We start from the raw sequence: 16,781 nt of genomic DNA on the forward strand, positions 1-16,781 counted from the left end.
GCTCACTGGTGACACGACCCACAAACAGAAAGCTTTGAGGCACATTTCATTTCTTTGTGAAAACGTTTTCAAGTGTCGCAGTAACAGAAATGCTACATTTAGCACAGGACAGGATTTGTTCTGCCTGCGTCTATTACACGCATTTATGAGGTCAGCTCTTTGTGCGTCGTCACACACACAATGACACGGCGAGAGAAATCCTCCAGTCATCATGCATAGGACGTCACGCTTTAAATATAGTGCAGAGAATGTATGTTTAACAATGACATCGTGGCTTTCATCCGTTTAAGGGAAGCAACAATCAGGCGAACGCGGGACGAGCTCCGGACCCTCCGGGACCCTCCGGGACCCTCCGGGACCCCTGAACCTGAGAATGAATGGCTTCGTTGCTCCTCCAGGCTCACGCCTGATCAGCTGATAGCTTGTGTGGTCGTCCTGACGGTAGCTTTACCTCACCGCAGGTAACCGGTGAGGTGAGGTAGAGTCCCCGAGTCCGTGCCTGACTGCACACGGTCCAGTCAGGCACGGACTCGGGGACTCTTTGACGGACCTCATTCTTCTTCCTGCGGCCCAAACCACACGCTGGTCTCACGCCATGAAGCGGTAATACAGGGGCTTGTCCTGGAAGTCGTGCACCTGGCTGATGTGCTGGAGCACGCCGCCCTGCTGTAGCCGCGCCCCGTAGAGGACCGCCTCCCCAGAGTCCTGAGCCAAGCCCACCCGTTGGAGCCACTGCACAAGGTCCGACCCGAGGAAGCAGCCCACCGCGGTGCTCCGCCCACACCTGCAGGTCAAAACAGAAGCAAACCGCCGGACGGCTCTCAGCCTCCAGGACTCGTTCCTGCACACACCTGGCAGCGCGTTTCCTTCACACACTCCTCCCACCTTCTCCTTTTGACGATGTCCCGGCAACATTGGTGTTGGTGGTACCTGGTGAACTGGAGGCAGGTCCTCCTGAGATCCTCAGGTAACGTCTGCAGCTGCTCTTCTGGCTTCGTTCCCCCATACCACAGACGGAATAACCTAAATACCACAAATGAACGAACCATGCATTTAGTGCATACATGGTACTTGTACTTGTACACATTTGTGTGTGTAAAAATAAAAATGTTGTAGAAAATGAGTGTTTCTTAACCTTTTCTTAACTGGCAGTAAAATCAAATGCTCATCCAGCCCAAACAGAGCGAAGGAGATGAGGCCCTGGAAACACAACATCATCATCATCATCATCATGAGTACTGCGTGACTGACACTCAACATGTGAGTACTTTGGTACCAGAAAACCGACCTGCCCATAGTTCATCACAGCACAGAAGAACTGCAGCTCCAAGTAAAGTCTACCGGGAACACGGTCAAAGAGGAGCCACAGGCTGCTGGACAAGTTCTACAAGGAGTTATAACAGGAGTAATAACAGTTTTAAACATGCGATATACACAGAAAATAGAGGAGAACAGTCATGATTCTATGGGGCCTTAAAAATAACCCCATTTCAGGCCCTTAAATCTCTTACCAATGATTCTGACAGCCCTAAGATTGTATTTGATTTGCCTTCGTGTTGCTCTGAGGCCGAGAGGCGCTGATTTACTCACAGCCAGTAAGCCGACAGTCAGGAGCAGACACAGGATCAGATGACGGGCCACTTGTCCCTCTGCTCCATGCTGGGCCTCCTCCGCTCGGACGAGCAGGCAGGCTGCAGACTCGCACCCGTTCCCACACTCGCCTGTAGGGGGCAGCACCACACACGCGCTACTGTAGAGAGTTCTTTCTGCGTATGATACGTTAGGGCAGAAGGACGATGACACGCTACCCATTAGTGCAGTTGCTGTGTCGTTCGTGTTCGTGCTGACGATGGCGTCTGGATCGGGCGGGGCCGGCTCACAGTCGCACAGAAGGCATGCTGATAAGCAAGCGATAAGAATGACTCTCACGCCTTCATGAATTACTGCAATACTCAAAGCATGTATTAATACGTGCACAACTATAACGAAGCTGAAGCCTTAACATTTTCATTGGATGACAAATACAAATATTGACCTGACTTTCCAATTGGGGAAGTATTTTTCTACTTGTAATCTGTGGATGGGCGGGTCGCTGCTAACGTGGCCGTTTGCTGCCTGCCTCGAAGATACGTTTTCAGTTTGACTTGATCAACAGGCGAACCATTTTAATCGTTCATGTATAATCTGAGTGACTTATCAAGAATAAAAAGCAAACGTTACAATATCTGAAATTGTTCAGTCAGAGCGGCAGGCAGATAAAATACCTCCGTGGAGATCTCCTGATGCCTCAATCAGAGTCTGTCTTTCTGGGTCGACTTCAGTCACGAGACCTTCTGCTTGGTTTTCCTCTCGACTCGGGTCCTCCTGGGACCAGCTACCTCTGCTGAGGCTTATCAGAGAGCCCCCCACCAGCAGGAAACTGAGGGCAATGACCACCGTGGTGCAGATTATCTGTGAAATCACAAATACGCAGACTTTAAAGCGGTTTTTGTGGGTTCTAACCTGAATAGAATGACTTCCACTGGTCTTATTACCTGCAAATTGCCATAAAAGAAGGATGCGTCAACCGAATCAGGCATTTCCTCCCCAGCGATGAGCAGCACAGCAGTTACCGAGGCCGGGACCCTGTCGTCATGCAAGATAAACAGCATCTAAACCAGGGCTGGGCAAACTTTTTGACTCGCGGGCCACATTAGGTTCTAAAATTTGGCAGAGGGGCCGAACCAAGCACAGATGGATGGAGTATTTGTGTGAGCTAATATAAATGACACATGAAAGCTATTGCATTAAAGGACTTGGCCTTTTACAGGTAACATTACAGGAAAAAGGTCAAATGACTGAGGTTTAATTATAATACAATTTTATTTAATAATATAATTTGGACAAGTTTGGCGGGCCGGATTAAAGAGACCAACGGGCCGCATATGGCCCCCGGGCCTGGGTTTGCCCATGCCTGATCTAAACAATGCTCAGATTTCACGTTCAGGAAACTAACAGCTTCGTTAAATCCCCTCAGTCTTTGTGTAAAGCAGAACCGGTCGACACAGGATTTCTATTTTGGGAGGAACCCGTAACATTCAGTAACCAGACAGACCAGCGTAGTTTCACTTCTTCAGAGACTCACCCCCACCCTGCAATGACGAATATGCCAGGAGACACGTTCAGATCCTCGTACCTCTTCCTCATCATGAGACAAAGTGCTATCAAGCCTAAAACGACAACAAGCAGACGCCAGACTAACGGCTGGAGATTGGTTTGAGGTGGGGGGGGGGGGTGCTGGTTGTGTGTGCACTGTGTACCTGGCCACACATACGTGCTGTAGAGGGAGGTGTACAACAAGGAAAAAGTCAGAATCTGCCCGATGGCGTTCTCGTCTTTCACCACGACGCTCCACAGGATCATGCCGACGCACGCGAGGAACTAGAGCAGTGAAAACACAAGCATGAGATCCACGAGCAGATCCGCTGAGTCATGTGATGAGAGGATGAGGATGAGAGGATGACAGTGCTTACTTGGGCCAAGAACAGGTTGAAGGTAAACATGTGAGGTAGCCGCTTAAATTTCTTACTTAAAAATATGACAGCGATCGTCCACACCTGTAAAAGAAAACAGACGAATTCAGAGCAAAGAGCAAAAGGACGTTTTAGGAAGGATGTAAATTAGAAACAATATTCAGCATCGTTGTGAAATTATTGCATTAAAAATGATGGACGAAAAAAAGTGAAGAAAAACGCAAGTACAATATTTAAGATGTAATGTTGTTGTTGTGTGTGCATCATCATCATCATCATCATCATCAATGAAAATAATAAAGCCGCCTTCTTCTTCAAACAGCATATTTTATATCTCTAAATATTCAGGAGTTTCTATAGCACCAAGTTCAAGGTTCCTTAAACAGAGTGTGAAAGTGAGATTAAGGAAGGAAGGAAGTCAGTGAGTAAAACATCTGTGTGATCAGAATCCTGTAAAACATCTGGTGATCAGAATCCTGTAAAACATCTGTGTGATCAGAATCCTGTAAAACATCTGGTGATCAGAATCCTGTAAAACATCTGTGTGATCAGAATTCAGTTTTAGATGATCAGAGGTGCAGTAAGTGCCCCCCCCCCCCCCTTCCAGTCATGAGGCGGGGGGGGGGGGGGGGGGGCAACTACAAATACGAATAATCTATTATGACTTCACTTTGATTTGTGGTCCCACATACTGAAATAAAAACCATCTACCGGCTGATGAACACAAGGGACAACAGGAACAAACAGTCCTCCCGTTCCACTTCGGGGTCGAGTCGTGACTCACCAGGACGAGTAAGCTCACGATGCTGATGTTAAAACCAACGCTCAGCAGGGAATCCATCAGCAGCCGAGGATCCAGCCACGGAATCGTCAGCAACCACACCGACACGTACATTATAGGAGCCGAGAGGAAAGTGCTGAGCACCATTCCAGAGGTCACCTTCAGGAAGCAGAGCCAAAGGAAGATCAAACACAGACAGGAACAGGAAGATCAAACACAGACAGGAACAACAGGAACCAGAGCCAAAGGAAGATCAAACACAGACAGGAACAGGAAGATCAAACACAGACAGGAACAGGAAGATCAAACACAGACAGGAACAGGAAGATCAAACACAGACAGGAACAGGAAGATCAAACACAGACAGGAACAGGAAGACTAAACACAGACAGGAACAGGAAGCACAAACACAGACAGGAACAGGAAGATCAAACACAGACAGGAACAACAGGAAGCACAAACACAGACAGGAACAGCAGGAAGCAGAGCCAAAGGAAGAATAAACACAGACAGGAACAACAGGAACCAGAGCCAAAGGAAGCATAAACACAGACAGGAACAGCAGGAACCAGAGCCAAAGGAAGATCAAACACAGACAGGAACAACAGGAACCAGAGCCAAAGGAAGGTCAAACACAGACAGGAACAGGAAGCACAAACACAGACAGGAACAGGAAACACAAACACAGACAGGAACAGGAAGATCAAACACAGACAGGAACAACAGGAAGATCAAACACAGACAGGAACAACAGGAACCAGAGCCAAAGGAAGAATAAACACAGACAGGAACAACAGGAAGCATAAACACAGACAGGAACAGGAAGCACAAACACAGACAGGAACAGGAAGATCAAACACAGACAGGAACAGGAAGACTAAACACAGACAGGAACAACAGGAAGATCAAACACAGACAGGAACAGGAAGACTAAACACAGACAGGAACAGGAAGCACAAACAAAGACAGGAACAACAGGAAGATCAAACACAGACAGGAACAGGAAGATCAAACACAGACAGGAACAGGAAGATCAAACACAGACAGGAACAGGAAGACTAAACACAGACAGGAACAACAGGAAGATCAAACACAGACAGGAACAGGAAGATCAAACACAGACAGGAACAGGAAGATCAAACACAGACAGGAACAGGAAGATCAAACACAGACAGGAACAGCACCATGCCGGATGGTAGGTCCAGCCGACTCACAACTTGCAGCTCCGTGTTGTAATACACGGCGTAGATGGCGACGCTCGGGGCGGTTGGAAACACGCCGTACAGGAAGGCGTAGCCGGAGAGGCTGGAGTGGTTCCGAGCGCTGGTGTTGCTGCCGTCCAAAAGGTCCACCATGTCTTTACAGATGAGCGGCATCAGAAACCTGCAGGTCGACCCAGAAGGCCCGAGTCAGCACAGCGCTGACCTGCTGACCCCCAACACGGACCATAAAGGAGAAGGACACGCCCACTCACAGTTTAGCTGTGAGGAGCAACGTCAGCGTCACAAACGTGGATCTGGTTAGCTTGCTCAGCTGGCCCACCATGGTGAGACCCAGGTAGAACAGCGCCGCGCCCCCGAAGGAGCTCGCCAGGCCGTCCACGAACGCGGCCATGAAGGGGGGGATGGCCCGGTGCAGCAGGAAGTGGGCAACGAGCCCAACGGCCACCATGAAGACCACCGGGTTCTTCAGCACCCGGAGAACCACGAGGCCCATGACCCAGAGTGGACCGTGCTGCCGGTTCCCCTGGTTCTTCCACTTCTGGACCTCACAAAGGGCGAAGCCGATGGGATTGAGCAGCACCAGAGACACCGGCGCCACCAGGTAGATGTACTGCAGGTACTGCGGGTAGGTGTTCCGGTACAGCGCCTCAACTGGGCACAAAGAGAAGCGTCACGCCGGAAGGTCGAGAAAACACAAACGATTCCACATCAAAGGGGCTTCTGCCCCCTACATCAAAGGGCAGAAGAACGAGTTCAAACGGAAGGGCTCAAGTTTCACGGTCAGGAAACCCTTGAGGCACAACGCGTGCCGCCATGGCAACCCTCGCTCTGCTCTGATGGAGGCTCGCCTACGGGATTGAACCTGCAGCACTAATGACAGGCTGAACTGTACCTGCAGCACTAGTGACAGGCTGAATCGTACCTGCAGCACTAATGACAGGCTGAATTGTACCTGCAGCACTAGTGACAGGCTGAACTGTACCTGCAGCACTAATGACAGGCTGAACTGTACCTGCAGCACTAATGACAGGCTGAATCGTACCTGCAGCACTAATGACAGGCTGAATCGTACCTGCAGCACTAGTGACAGGCTGAATCGTACCTGCAGCACTAGTGACAGGCTGAATCGTACCTGCAGCACTAATGACAGGCTGAATCGTACCTGCAGCACTAATGACAGGCTGAATCGTACCTGCAGCACTAGTGACAGGCTGAATCGTACCTGCAGCACTAATGACAGGCTGAATCGTACCTGCAGCACTAATGACAGGCTGAATCGTACCTGCAGCACTAGTGACAGGCTGAATCGTACCTGCAGCACTAATGACAGGCTGAATCGTACCTGCAGCACTAGTGACAGGCTGAATCGTACCTGCAGCACTAATGACAGGCTGAATCGTACCTGCAGCACTAATGACAGGCTGAATCGTACCTGCAGCACTAGTGACAGGCTGAATCGTACCTGCAACACTAATGACAGGCTGAATCGTACCTGCAGCACTAGTGACAGGCTGAATCGTACCTGCAGCACTAATGACAGGCTGAATCGTACCTGCAGCACTAATGACAGGCTGAATCGTACCTGCAGCACTAATGACAGGCTGAATCGTACCTGCAGCACTAGTGACAGGCTGAATCGTACCTGCAGCACTAATGACAGGCTGAATCGTACCTGCAGCACTAGTGACAGGCTGAATTGTACCTGCAGCACTAATGACAGGCTGAATCGTACCTGCAGCACTAGTGACAGGCTGAATCGTACCTGCAGCACTAATGACAGGCTGAATCGTACCTGCAGCACTAATGACAGGCTGAATCGTACCTGCAGCACTAGTGACAGGCTGAATCGTACCTGCAGCACTAATGACAGGCTGAATCGTACCTGCAGCACTAATGACAGGCTGAATCGTACCTGCAGCACTAGTGACAGGCTGAATCGTACCTGCAGCACTAATGACAGGCTGAATCGTACCTGCAGCACTAGTGACAGGCTGAATCGTACCTGCAGCACTAATGACAGGCTGAATCGTACCTGCAGCACTAATGACAGGCTGAATCGTACCTGCAGCACTAGTGACAGGCTGAATCGTACCTGCAACACTAATGACAGGCTGAATCGTACCTGCAGCACTAGTGACAGGCTGAATCGTACCTGCAGCACTAATGACAGGCTGAATCGTACCTGCAGCACTAATGACAGGCTGAATCGTACCTGCAGCACTAATGACAGGCTGAATCGTACCTGCAGCACTAGTGACAGGCTGAATCGTACCTGCAGCACTAATGACAGGCTGAATCGTACCTGCAGCACTAGTGACAGGCTGAATTGTACCTGCAGCACTAATGACAGGCTGAATCGTACCTGCAGCACTAGTGACAGGCTGAATCGTACCTGCAGCACTAATGACAGGCTGAATCGTACCTGCAGCACTAGTGACAGGCTGAATCGTACCTGCAGCACTAATGACAGGCTGAATCGTACCTGCAGCACTAGTGACAGGCTGAATTGTACCTGCAGCACTAATGACAGGCTGAATCGTACCTGCAGCACTAGTGACAGGCTGAATCGTACCTGCAGCACTAATGACAGGCTGAATCGTACCTGCAGCACTAATGACAGGCTGAATCGTACCTGCAGCACTAGTGACAGGCTGAATTGTACCTGCAGCACTAGTGACAGGCTGAATCGTACCTGCAGCACTAATGACAGGCTGAATCGTACCTGCAGCACTAGTGACAGGCTGAATCGTACCTGCAGCACTAGTGACAGGCTGAATCGTACCTGCAGCACTAATGACAGGCTGAATCGTACATGCAGCACTAATGACAGGCTGAATCGTACCTGCAGCACTAGTGACAGGCTGAATCGTACCTGCAGCACTAATGACAGGCTGAATCGTACCTGCAGCACTAGTGACAGGCTGAATCGTACCTGCAGCACTAATGACAGGCTGAATCGTACCTGCAGCACTAGTGACAGGCTGAATCGTACATGCAGCACTAATGACAGGCTGAATCGTACCTGCAGCACTAGTGACAGGCTGAATCGTACCTGCAGCACTAGTGACAGGCTGAATCGTACCTGCAGCACTAGTGACAGGCTGAATCGTACCTGCAGCACTAATGACAGGCTGAATCGTACCTGCAGCACTAATGACAGGCTGAATCGTACCTGCAGCACTAATGACAGGCTGAATCGTACCTGCAGCACTAGTGACAGGCTGAATCGTACCTGCAGCACTAATGACAGGCTGAATCGTACCTGCAGCACTAGTGACAGGCTGAATTGTACCTGCAGCACTAATGACAGGCTGAATCGTACCTGCAGCACTAGTGACAGGCTGAATCGTACCTGCAGCACTAATGACAGGCTGAATCGTACCTGCAGCACTAATGACAGGCTGAATCGTACCTGCAGCACTAGTGACAGGCTGAATCGTACCTGCAGCACTAGTGACAGGCTGAATCGTACCTGCAGCACTAATGACAGGCTGAATCGTACCTGCAGCACTAGTGACAGGCTGAATCGTACCTGCAGCACTAGTGACAGGCTGAATCGTACCTGCAGCACTAGTGACAGGCTGAATCGTACCTGCAGCACTAGTGACAGGCTGAATCGTACCTGCAGCACTAATGACGGGCTGAGGATGGAGACTCACCGATGGGATACCCCAAAGCGAAGTCGTTGCTCTGCGTGGCGAAGATGGAGAAGAGCCCCGCCTTTCCGTAGCGGCTGTCGGGGCTGACCGCCATCAGCGTGAGGACGCACACGATGACGAACACGCACACCTTGGCAACGAGGACGCTCCAGAGGAACGTCCAGATGACGTCACCGAAGTCCAGCAGCACCATGTTCTTGAAAAGCAGCGCAGGGAGAGCGAAGTAGGAAACGAAGCTGCCCAGCCCTTTGGCCTGGCTGGGCGTGATGACGTCAGCGCGTCCCGCGACGTACCCGCACAGGATGATCCCGAAGCATTCCAGCAGCGCCGGGAAGAGCCTGTCGATGGAGGACGGCTCGGGCGAGGCCGGGGCGAGGGCCACCCTCATGGGCTCCGCCATCACCGCCCCTGCGCGTCAACCCGGCTGGGTGATGACGTCAGAGGGAGGGTTTAAAACGCCGAGACGGGTCCGAGCACCCCGAGGCGGACCCGACTCCACAAGCCCGACCTGCGTTCCGAGCGCGTTCACGCTCCTCTCACCTGTGACGGTGCACGGAGCGCGTTTCCTGCCCCACGTGCCCGAGTTCCGAGCGCGTTCACGCTCCTCTCGCCTGTGACGGTGCGCGGAGCGCGTTTCCTGCCCCACGCGCCCGAGTTCCGAGCGCGTTCACGCTCCTCTCGCCTGTGACGGTGCACGGAGCGCGTTTCCTGCCCCACGCGCCTGTGTGAGTGGGAGTCGGACTAGCAACCCCACTCGTGTTAGCCTGCGAGCTAACGCCAAAACCCGTCGCTGTGAAGTGCAGCGAGTCAGCTGTTATGAAAGCGGTGACGCAACGCCGTCCGTGTCGCGTGAGCGAAGCAACAACCCACGTCGAGAACTTCCATAACCCGACAAAGCTTCGACCAATCACACTGTGAGGACGGCGGCAGGGGCGGGGCTTGTTCGCCCGGCCTCCACGCCCACACGTTTAGCTCACTGTCTCCAGTTTAGTACATATTCAATTAATGCACAGCTTTATTAAACCAAGCCTGTTATTGATTATCCAGTTGGGCTCGTGGGTGTCACGTGCCCGATGACGCGCTGCCGAGCAGCTGAAAGCATGTGGTGACGTGCGTCATCCTCCATCACGGAAACAACAAGCATGCGTGACGACATCTAACCATGACGCACTCGGGTTCAAACGTCATCCTAATATTCGGGGGTCGCATCAATATATCAATAATGTGAAAACGTTTCAATATATGTTCCAATTAGAAGATATATTAGTTAATCAATACAATAAGAGCGATCAATGGCAGGTATACCCACCAACGTACCACGTCGAATGTGTTTCAAGAATAAATGTTACTTCATTTTCGCTGTCAGTTCGAAACAAATGTTAAATTCACATTAATGAAGATTACAGGTAAAAAAAACAAAGACACAAACGGTGCTATAAAATACTCTGAATCGAACCCTGTCCTCTTTTGAGGCTGTTTACATCAAACATTATAAAAGTCTATCGTTAGTAAAAGATGCGGTGAATGTTTCAGAATGCTGATGTTTCTATCTCACCTGTCCTCACAAACCTGGAAGACCGTAGTTTAAAAGCATCTTCAGAAAAACAGAATCCAAACGCCAAAAATCCATACCAAAGTACTTTACGTGTTTATACATATTGAAATGTCTACAGCTTCACTAAGCAGTTTTCTAAAGTAATAAAAAGACATTATCATAAAACCACCAAGCAGGACGGGGTTTGTAATAAGTCCCCCTGAAAAAGTGACTCAGCAGTATTTATTTGATTGTTCCCTACAAAGACGGTGAGGAAAATGTTTTTGCTTGAATTCAATTACCATTAATGTCTCTGATAATGCAAAACAGCAATGTACTCTCATAACATAAAGTAAAAGATGATCAGCACAAACACCAGCAGGGCCTTCACACACCACAAACAAGCAAACAAGCGTGACGTCAGCACGATCGCAGACCGCGCAGCTTAGCAATACGTTGTTCCGCGTTTTACACAGACCGGCCGCCTGACGAATCCGACTGGAAAATCCTGTTAGAGCACGCTCAGCTCGATGAGCCGCCCTGCAAACACGCCCAAAGTCCCAACGAGACACACGGCCAGGAACACACAGAGCAGAATGTGGTCCAGCACCATGGCCACAAACTGCCACTCCTCAGCGGCCTGCATGGGGAGGAGAGAGAAGCGTCAACCAGCGTGCACAGAAACCCCCAAGGACCCCCCGTGGTGCAGGAGGCTGATTACACTGCTGGACTCCTCTTCTGATCTCATGGTCTCTGCGATGTACTTGACTCCTTCAATGGCCCTGCGGACGTCGGGGTTCCTGGTGATGGGGGACCGGTAGGGAACGGCACAGATCTCACTGCCAGAGATCTCTGAGACGTCAAAGTGAGCAGCGTAGATCCTTTTAACCGGCTTCTCCTTCCCGGGGCGCTTCATGGTTGAGAAGAACATGATGTTGGGGATAGTCTCGATGAAAACCTAGAGAAAGAGTGACAAGACGTGTGAGCTGAGGCCTGAGGGATGAAACCAGTGGTTTAAACAAGGCGTTCCTTCTGCCGCCACTGGATGGCGGTATAGTGCAGAGGAAATGTAGACACATCGAGGCCCACTGGAAACTCACTTTCCGGATCCAGTGGGGCATCGTGTGAGTGCTGGGGGAACGGTGGTGGGTGTTGATGACAATGACGGTGATGATGATGGAGGCGATGACGAAGACCATGGTGAAGAGCATGTACTTCCCAATGAGAGGCACAGCGCTCGATGTGGAGGGGATGAGCTCCACGATGACCAGCAGGAAGACGGTGAGAGACAGCAAGACAGAGATGCTGAGGGTCATCTTCTCACCTGAGAGACACAGCAAATAATCTGAGACACAGCAAATAATCTGAGACACAGCAAATAATCTGAGACACAGCAAATAATCTGAGACACAGCAAATAATCTGAGACACAGTAAATAATCTGAGACACAGCAAATAATCTGAGACACGGCAATAATCTGAGACACAACAAATAATCTGAGACACAGCAAATAATCTGAGACACAACAAATAATCTGACACAGCAAATAATCTCCATGGCTCCTGAGTCTGATACAGAAACCTCCATCCTCCATTTCACTCTAGTCTAATACGATCAAGTGTCCTGAAGGATTTACAAGTGCTCTCTCTCCAAGGTCAAAAATATAGCAAAATTAGGAACTCCGGACGTACATAGTTATATTCTATAGGTTTTAATTTCTATTAGAAATGGTGCAGACATATCACATGCACTGAACAGCTAAATAGTTTCCTCTGCATGCGGCTAAAGATGCCATCACAAGAAATAATGCATTTACTTAATTGAATGAAGCGACTCACAAACTTGTCACCTCTAACATGCAGTCTTGTTGCGCTGCAGCAAGAGAGAGCTACACAAATAGCCTAACCCGAACCCGAACCCGAACCCGAACCCACAAACCCTTCGATCAGAATCCACACAATCATTTCACACAAGAGCAGCGCGGTCAAAGAGCGAGGGACAGGATCTGTCCAACGTGAGCAGATTCTCACACCGTTTCACCAGGAAAGCTGCAGAAGTGTTTCTGTTGCTGAGTGAGATCAGTTCTCCCCAAGAGGACGTTTCTTTGGCACCAGCCTGTCAGCAGGAAGCCAGTGATGTATTATACATTAAAGCGAAGGCCTGCTGTCAGACGTGACAGCACTGAGGGACCCTGGGTAATGAGGCCGGCCTGCACTCTCACTGGAAGCACCACCAGATTTGCACACGAGCGTTGAAGCTCCGGAAGCATTCGAGGCATGGACGCCTCAGACCGAGAGGCAGAAGCAGGAAACCAGGATACGTCCAACGGCGTGGGTAGCAGAACGCAGACGGGACAAACAGACGGGTTACACGTGGGTGATAAGTCAAACCTGGACCAGGAACTTTAGGTGCGACTCAAATTCACTGATACGAGTTTATGAGAGTATCTCTTCCTGTGCATGTGGGATAAACCTAAAATTATCCAGAGGCAAAGGTTGAAGGTATACTACTCTAGGTTTATACTACTATGTATATTTGTTTGGTTTACAGGCACTGACTCCTTTCAGTGCAGAAAGCTGTGCAGACTCCGCTCCTCGATGCTTCTGCATTTCTTCAATGCAACGTTAATGAACATGTACTTGTTGCTGCATGAATAAATGAATAGCAGCATTTCTGATACTTATTGTAGCCGAGGTAATGATATTTCACACATACATACGTTGTATAATCAATAACAACACAGAGGTCTGGTGACAGGAACCGAGAATGAATGATTATTACGAGCGGATAATGTTTAAGCTTCTCCGTCATCTTTCTGAGGAAATAATGTACACTGGTGCGTCTGAGTGTCACACATAATTAATACATATTTACTGTTATATGATTGCTGAAATAATTAAAGTGGAATCAAATTCAACTCACCGGAATCCGTTGGAAGGTAGAAGACGAGGCCTGTCAGGAAGGAGAAGAGCATGCAGGGGATGATGACGTTGACGATGAAGTAGAGCGGCAGCCGCAGCATCAGGAAGTGGTAGGTGATGTCCAGGTAGGGCGTGTCCGGGCAGCAGGAGTAGTAAACCCAGTGCTTCCAGCTCTGGAAATCCTTCATCACCCACTCGCCGCTCTCCATGAAGTTACTCAGATCAGGCCTGTCACTGTCCTGAGGGGGCGGAGCATCACACGAGGCCACATTTCAATCAAAGAATATACTTATAAATCCAAGTTCTTCATGTTTCAGCATTATATGTCTATTGAGTCTTCAACATTTTAATTAGTTGCGTTCAGAAATGATGAATTGGGGAAATGTTTAGGATGTGCAACTATTGATTGAGGTATTAATAATAATAATAATACTTATGTGAGGAGAGACGTATCTCTCAAAAAATCTAAATACTATATACCGAAAATGTTCTTTAACAAGAGGCGACCCGGCACCGCTGCCCCCAAAAATTATTTACAAAAAATGATCATTAGACCTGCGTGAAGCCCCAGGGCTTCGTTCCTCTATGAGTTAGCCACTAGCTGCTACAGGCTAAGCCTTAGTCTTCTGGTGTAGGCCACACCCCCTACTGAGTTCATAGATCAGATCTATTCGTAACATTCCTCGAGGCTGCTCTGAGTGGATTTACGGGATTGACGACAACCAAGTTTCCATCGTAGGTCCAGGTGCCGAGCTTCATGCTGCAGTTCTGGAGGTCAAAGGGGAAATGCAGCACAATAATTTCACAGTAGCTCTTGAAAATGGCGGGCGGGTTCCATGTGATCATTCCTGTGTGCTCCAACAACACTTTGGTCTCATGAACGATGGCAAAGTCCCCGTCAGCACTGTGGGTAGAGAGAAACACAGCATCATCATCACAGGTTAAATATCCAGAAGGACGCTCCAGCCAACCGGGGCTCAGCAGAGCGGCCGGCCGGGGAACACCAGCAGCATATGGTGGGAGGAGCGGGGCTGGAGCGTGATGCAATCTGAGCTTCCACACGCAGCGTGATTTAAACGATCACTGATCGGTATGTCTGAACGTTTCAGGTTGTGTAAAACGCGCTGTTATGAAGAAAAGGTTTGATAAAACTACAAAAAACACGACAGATAAAATCCAGCCCTGAAACCTACTTGTTGTAAAGAACCAGATCCGGCCTCCAAATGTCCGTGGAGGGAACTCTGATCTTCTTGATGCCCCCGTAATCCTCCGGGTTCCACTGCAGGTTCACATCGTTCCACTGCTGGAAACACAGACAAGCAGAACAACGGGGAGCATCTCAATAACGACATGCATTATTGATGCACAGCTCAATGTGCCGCGTTCCTGAATGCTACCTATCAGCCTCCTCATCTTTTATAGTGTTCATCTCTATCTCTCTGTAGGTGATGTTTTTCTTTAAACTCTTCAAATACAGACAAACGGTGGATTGAATAAAATAAGAGATTCTTTCTGTACTGCAGAATAAATCAGTATAATTTGTTTTGCAGTATCAGGATCTCTCTTCCTCTATAAAGAAGAACAATTTCTATACTGTAAACATCCTATAAATCTAACAGTCTATTGAAGGTATTTGGTAAATCACATATTTTATAATTGAATCGAATATATCGGTGTTGTAATCAGTACTTCATCGAGGCTGTACGCTACGATGGCGTTTCTAAGGCCGTTTGACGACTACACAGCGAGTGCGAGCACCAAACCTGTTTCAGTCGCACGTTGCTGCTGACTATCTGGTTGACCTCGTCCTGCGAACAGATAAACGTGCCGGTGAGCGCGAACCTCACTAGCGACGGGGCGATGCTGCGTGTGCCGCGTGTGCCGCGTGTGCCGCGTGTGCCGCGGGGCCTCACCACGCTGATGAGCTGGATGAGCTGAAGGCCGACAGTAACAACCACCGGGTCCTTGAAGTGAGACACGGGACGGACGACCTTGTTATACCCAGCGAAGAGCGTCTTGACCAGACGCGTTTCGTTGAAGGAGGCCCAAACGCCACCTAATTATCATTATAGGAGACAGGATACTGTTCAGAACTTTCTCTGTTGCTTCTGAGGCTGTTAAAAGGATGCTCCATTAGGACACGCTTTACAGGCACAGATTATGGAGCATTAAATATTTATTCACGATTTTTGATTTTTGATTTTGAATTCTTTGGCCAATATAACAGAGATGAACCTATGAGTGTGAACATGAGTGTGTATGTGCGTGCACAGTGCTGGCTGTGGGGTCTAAATCTGACGAGGATGCAGTCAAACACGTGGTGACGCTCCTGAACGGTCATTAATAGAGATGCCCTCTTTCCGTTACATGTCTGTCACAAGGCAGAGCGAGACCCCCGCTCATATTTTTAGCTGACCTTCAAGCAAGGTTATTTCTATGTTGAGGGCAACGACAGGCTGATGCTGCCTGAATAGCGGAATAAATGTAAGAGCATCCATTTCAGTAAACTAAGGAATCCTCCTGATCGTGAGGCGACTTGATGTGGCGACAGACGGAACAAAGGTTGAAAAGCAAAATGAAGTGAGTTCAAACTGCCTCATCAATCATCTTTGAGTTTCGCTGCTTGAATAGAGCGAGTTTGCACCGGCGTTCATCACAAGAGTGTTTGTAAAGACTTTCTCTCATTTCACTATGAACATTTAAGACTGAAAGCAATTCAAGCAAAGTAATAAATCAGTCACGAAGTCTGCTCTGGACACACACGAGCGCTTACCTTGTAGACTCACTAGAATAAAAATAAAAAGAACACAAGAACTCATTTTCGCCAGTGAATCCAGGCATCAACACTCGAGGTCCAGCTTCAACGTGTTGTCTGCTGACCCCCCCTACAACATTCTTCCGGCACGGCGTCGGACCTCAGAACCGTCTGCTGCCGGTCGGGTTATTGTGTGAGTGTTTGTCATTCGAGAGGGACGCGTTCTTTGTCATCTGCTCTGAGATCAACATGCCCGCGTAATCCACCACTGAAATATCCCATCGCCAACTTGACCTCCGGGTGTAAAGACTCAACGCACATGGCATCCATAACGACTATTAAAGCCGCGGGTGTTTCCACGTTGCACACGTCACGCTCTGCCTGTGCTGGTTTCTC

The 16,781-nt window shown here is 49.2% G+C and overlaps 2 protein-coding genes across 2 annotated transcripts; both read right to left on the reverse strand.

The window, feature by feature from the left end:
- Positions 1-426: 426 nt before the first annotated feature.
- Positions 427-9,575, reverse strand: gpr155a (G protein-coupled receptor 155a). Its single transcript, XM_068746453.1, has 15 exons — positions 9,176-9,575; positions 5,768-6,167; positions 5,508-5,676; positions 4,297-4,452; positions 3,513-3,596; positions 3,300-3,420; positions 3,125-3,209; positions 2,535-2,625; positions 2,265-2,451; positions 1,809-1,898; positions 1,591-1,721; positions 1,289-1,384; positions 1,136-1,200; positions 886-1,023; positions 427-784 (listed from the first exon to the last, which is right to left on the reverse strand). Exons 1-15 carry the CDS (start codon positions 9,573-9,575, stop codon positions 589-591), a joined length of 2,409 nt encoding a protein of 802 aa, XP_068602554.1. The 3' UTR covers positions 427-588.
- A 1,601-nt stretch (positions 9,576-11,176) lies between these two features.
- On the reverse strand, positions 11,177-16,715 carry LOC137902369 (acetylcholine receptor subunit alpha-like). The gene is given in 10 exon segments (XM_068746455.1): positions 11,177-11,349; positions 11,431-11,667; positions 11,810-12,033; positions 13,632-13,869; positions 14,339-14,534; positions 14,824-14,933; positions 15,394-15,438; positions 15,544-15,686; positions 16,404-16,515; positions 16,680-16,715. Coding segments are annotated over 10 exon segments (1,470 nt in total). The 3' UTR covers positions 11,177-11,220.
- Positions 16,716-16,781: the final 66 nt, after the last annotated feature.

This window comes from Brachionichthys hirsutus, chromosome 12, assembly GCF_040956055.1.
Source record: "Brachionichthys hirsutus isolate HB-005 chromosome 12, CSIRO-AGI_Bhir_v1, whole genome shotgun sequence".
Taxonomy (NCBI): domain Eukaryota; kingdom Metazoa; phylum Chordata; class Actinopteri; order Lophiiformes; family Brachionichthyidae; genus Brachionichthys; species Brachionichthys hirsutus.

Coding starts and splice junctions, on each gene's coding strand:
- gpr155a (XM_068746453.1), bottom strand. CDS start 9,575: ATGGCGGAGCCCATGAGGGTGGCCCTCGCCCCGGCCTCGCCCGAGCCG. Junction 3,597..4,296: donor TCGTGAGCTTACTCGTCCTG/GTGAGTCACGAC, acceptor TTTCTTTTACAG/GTGTGGACGATCGCTGTCAT. Junction 1,385..1,590: donor TGACTGTCGGCTTACTGGCT/GTGAGTAAATCA, acceptor AACTCCTTGTAG/AACTTGTCCAGCAGCCTGTG.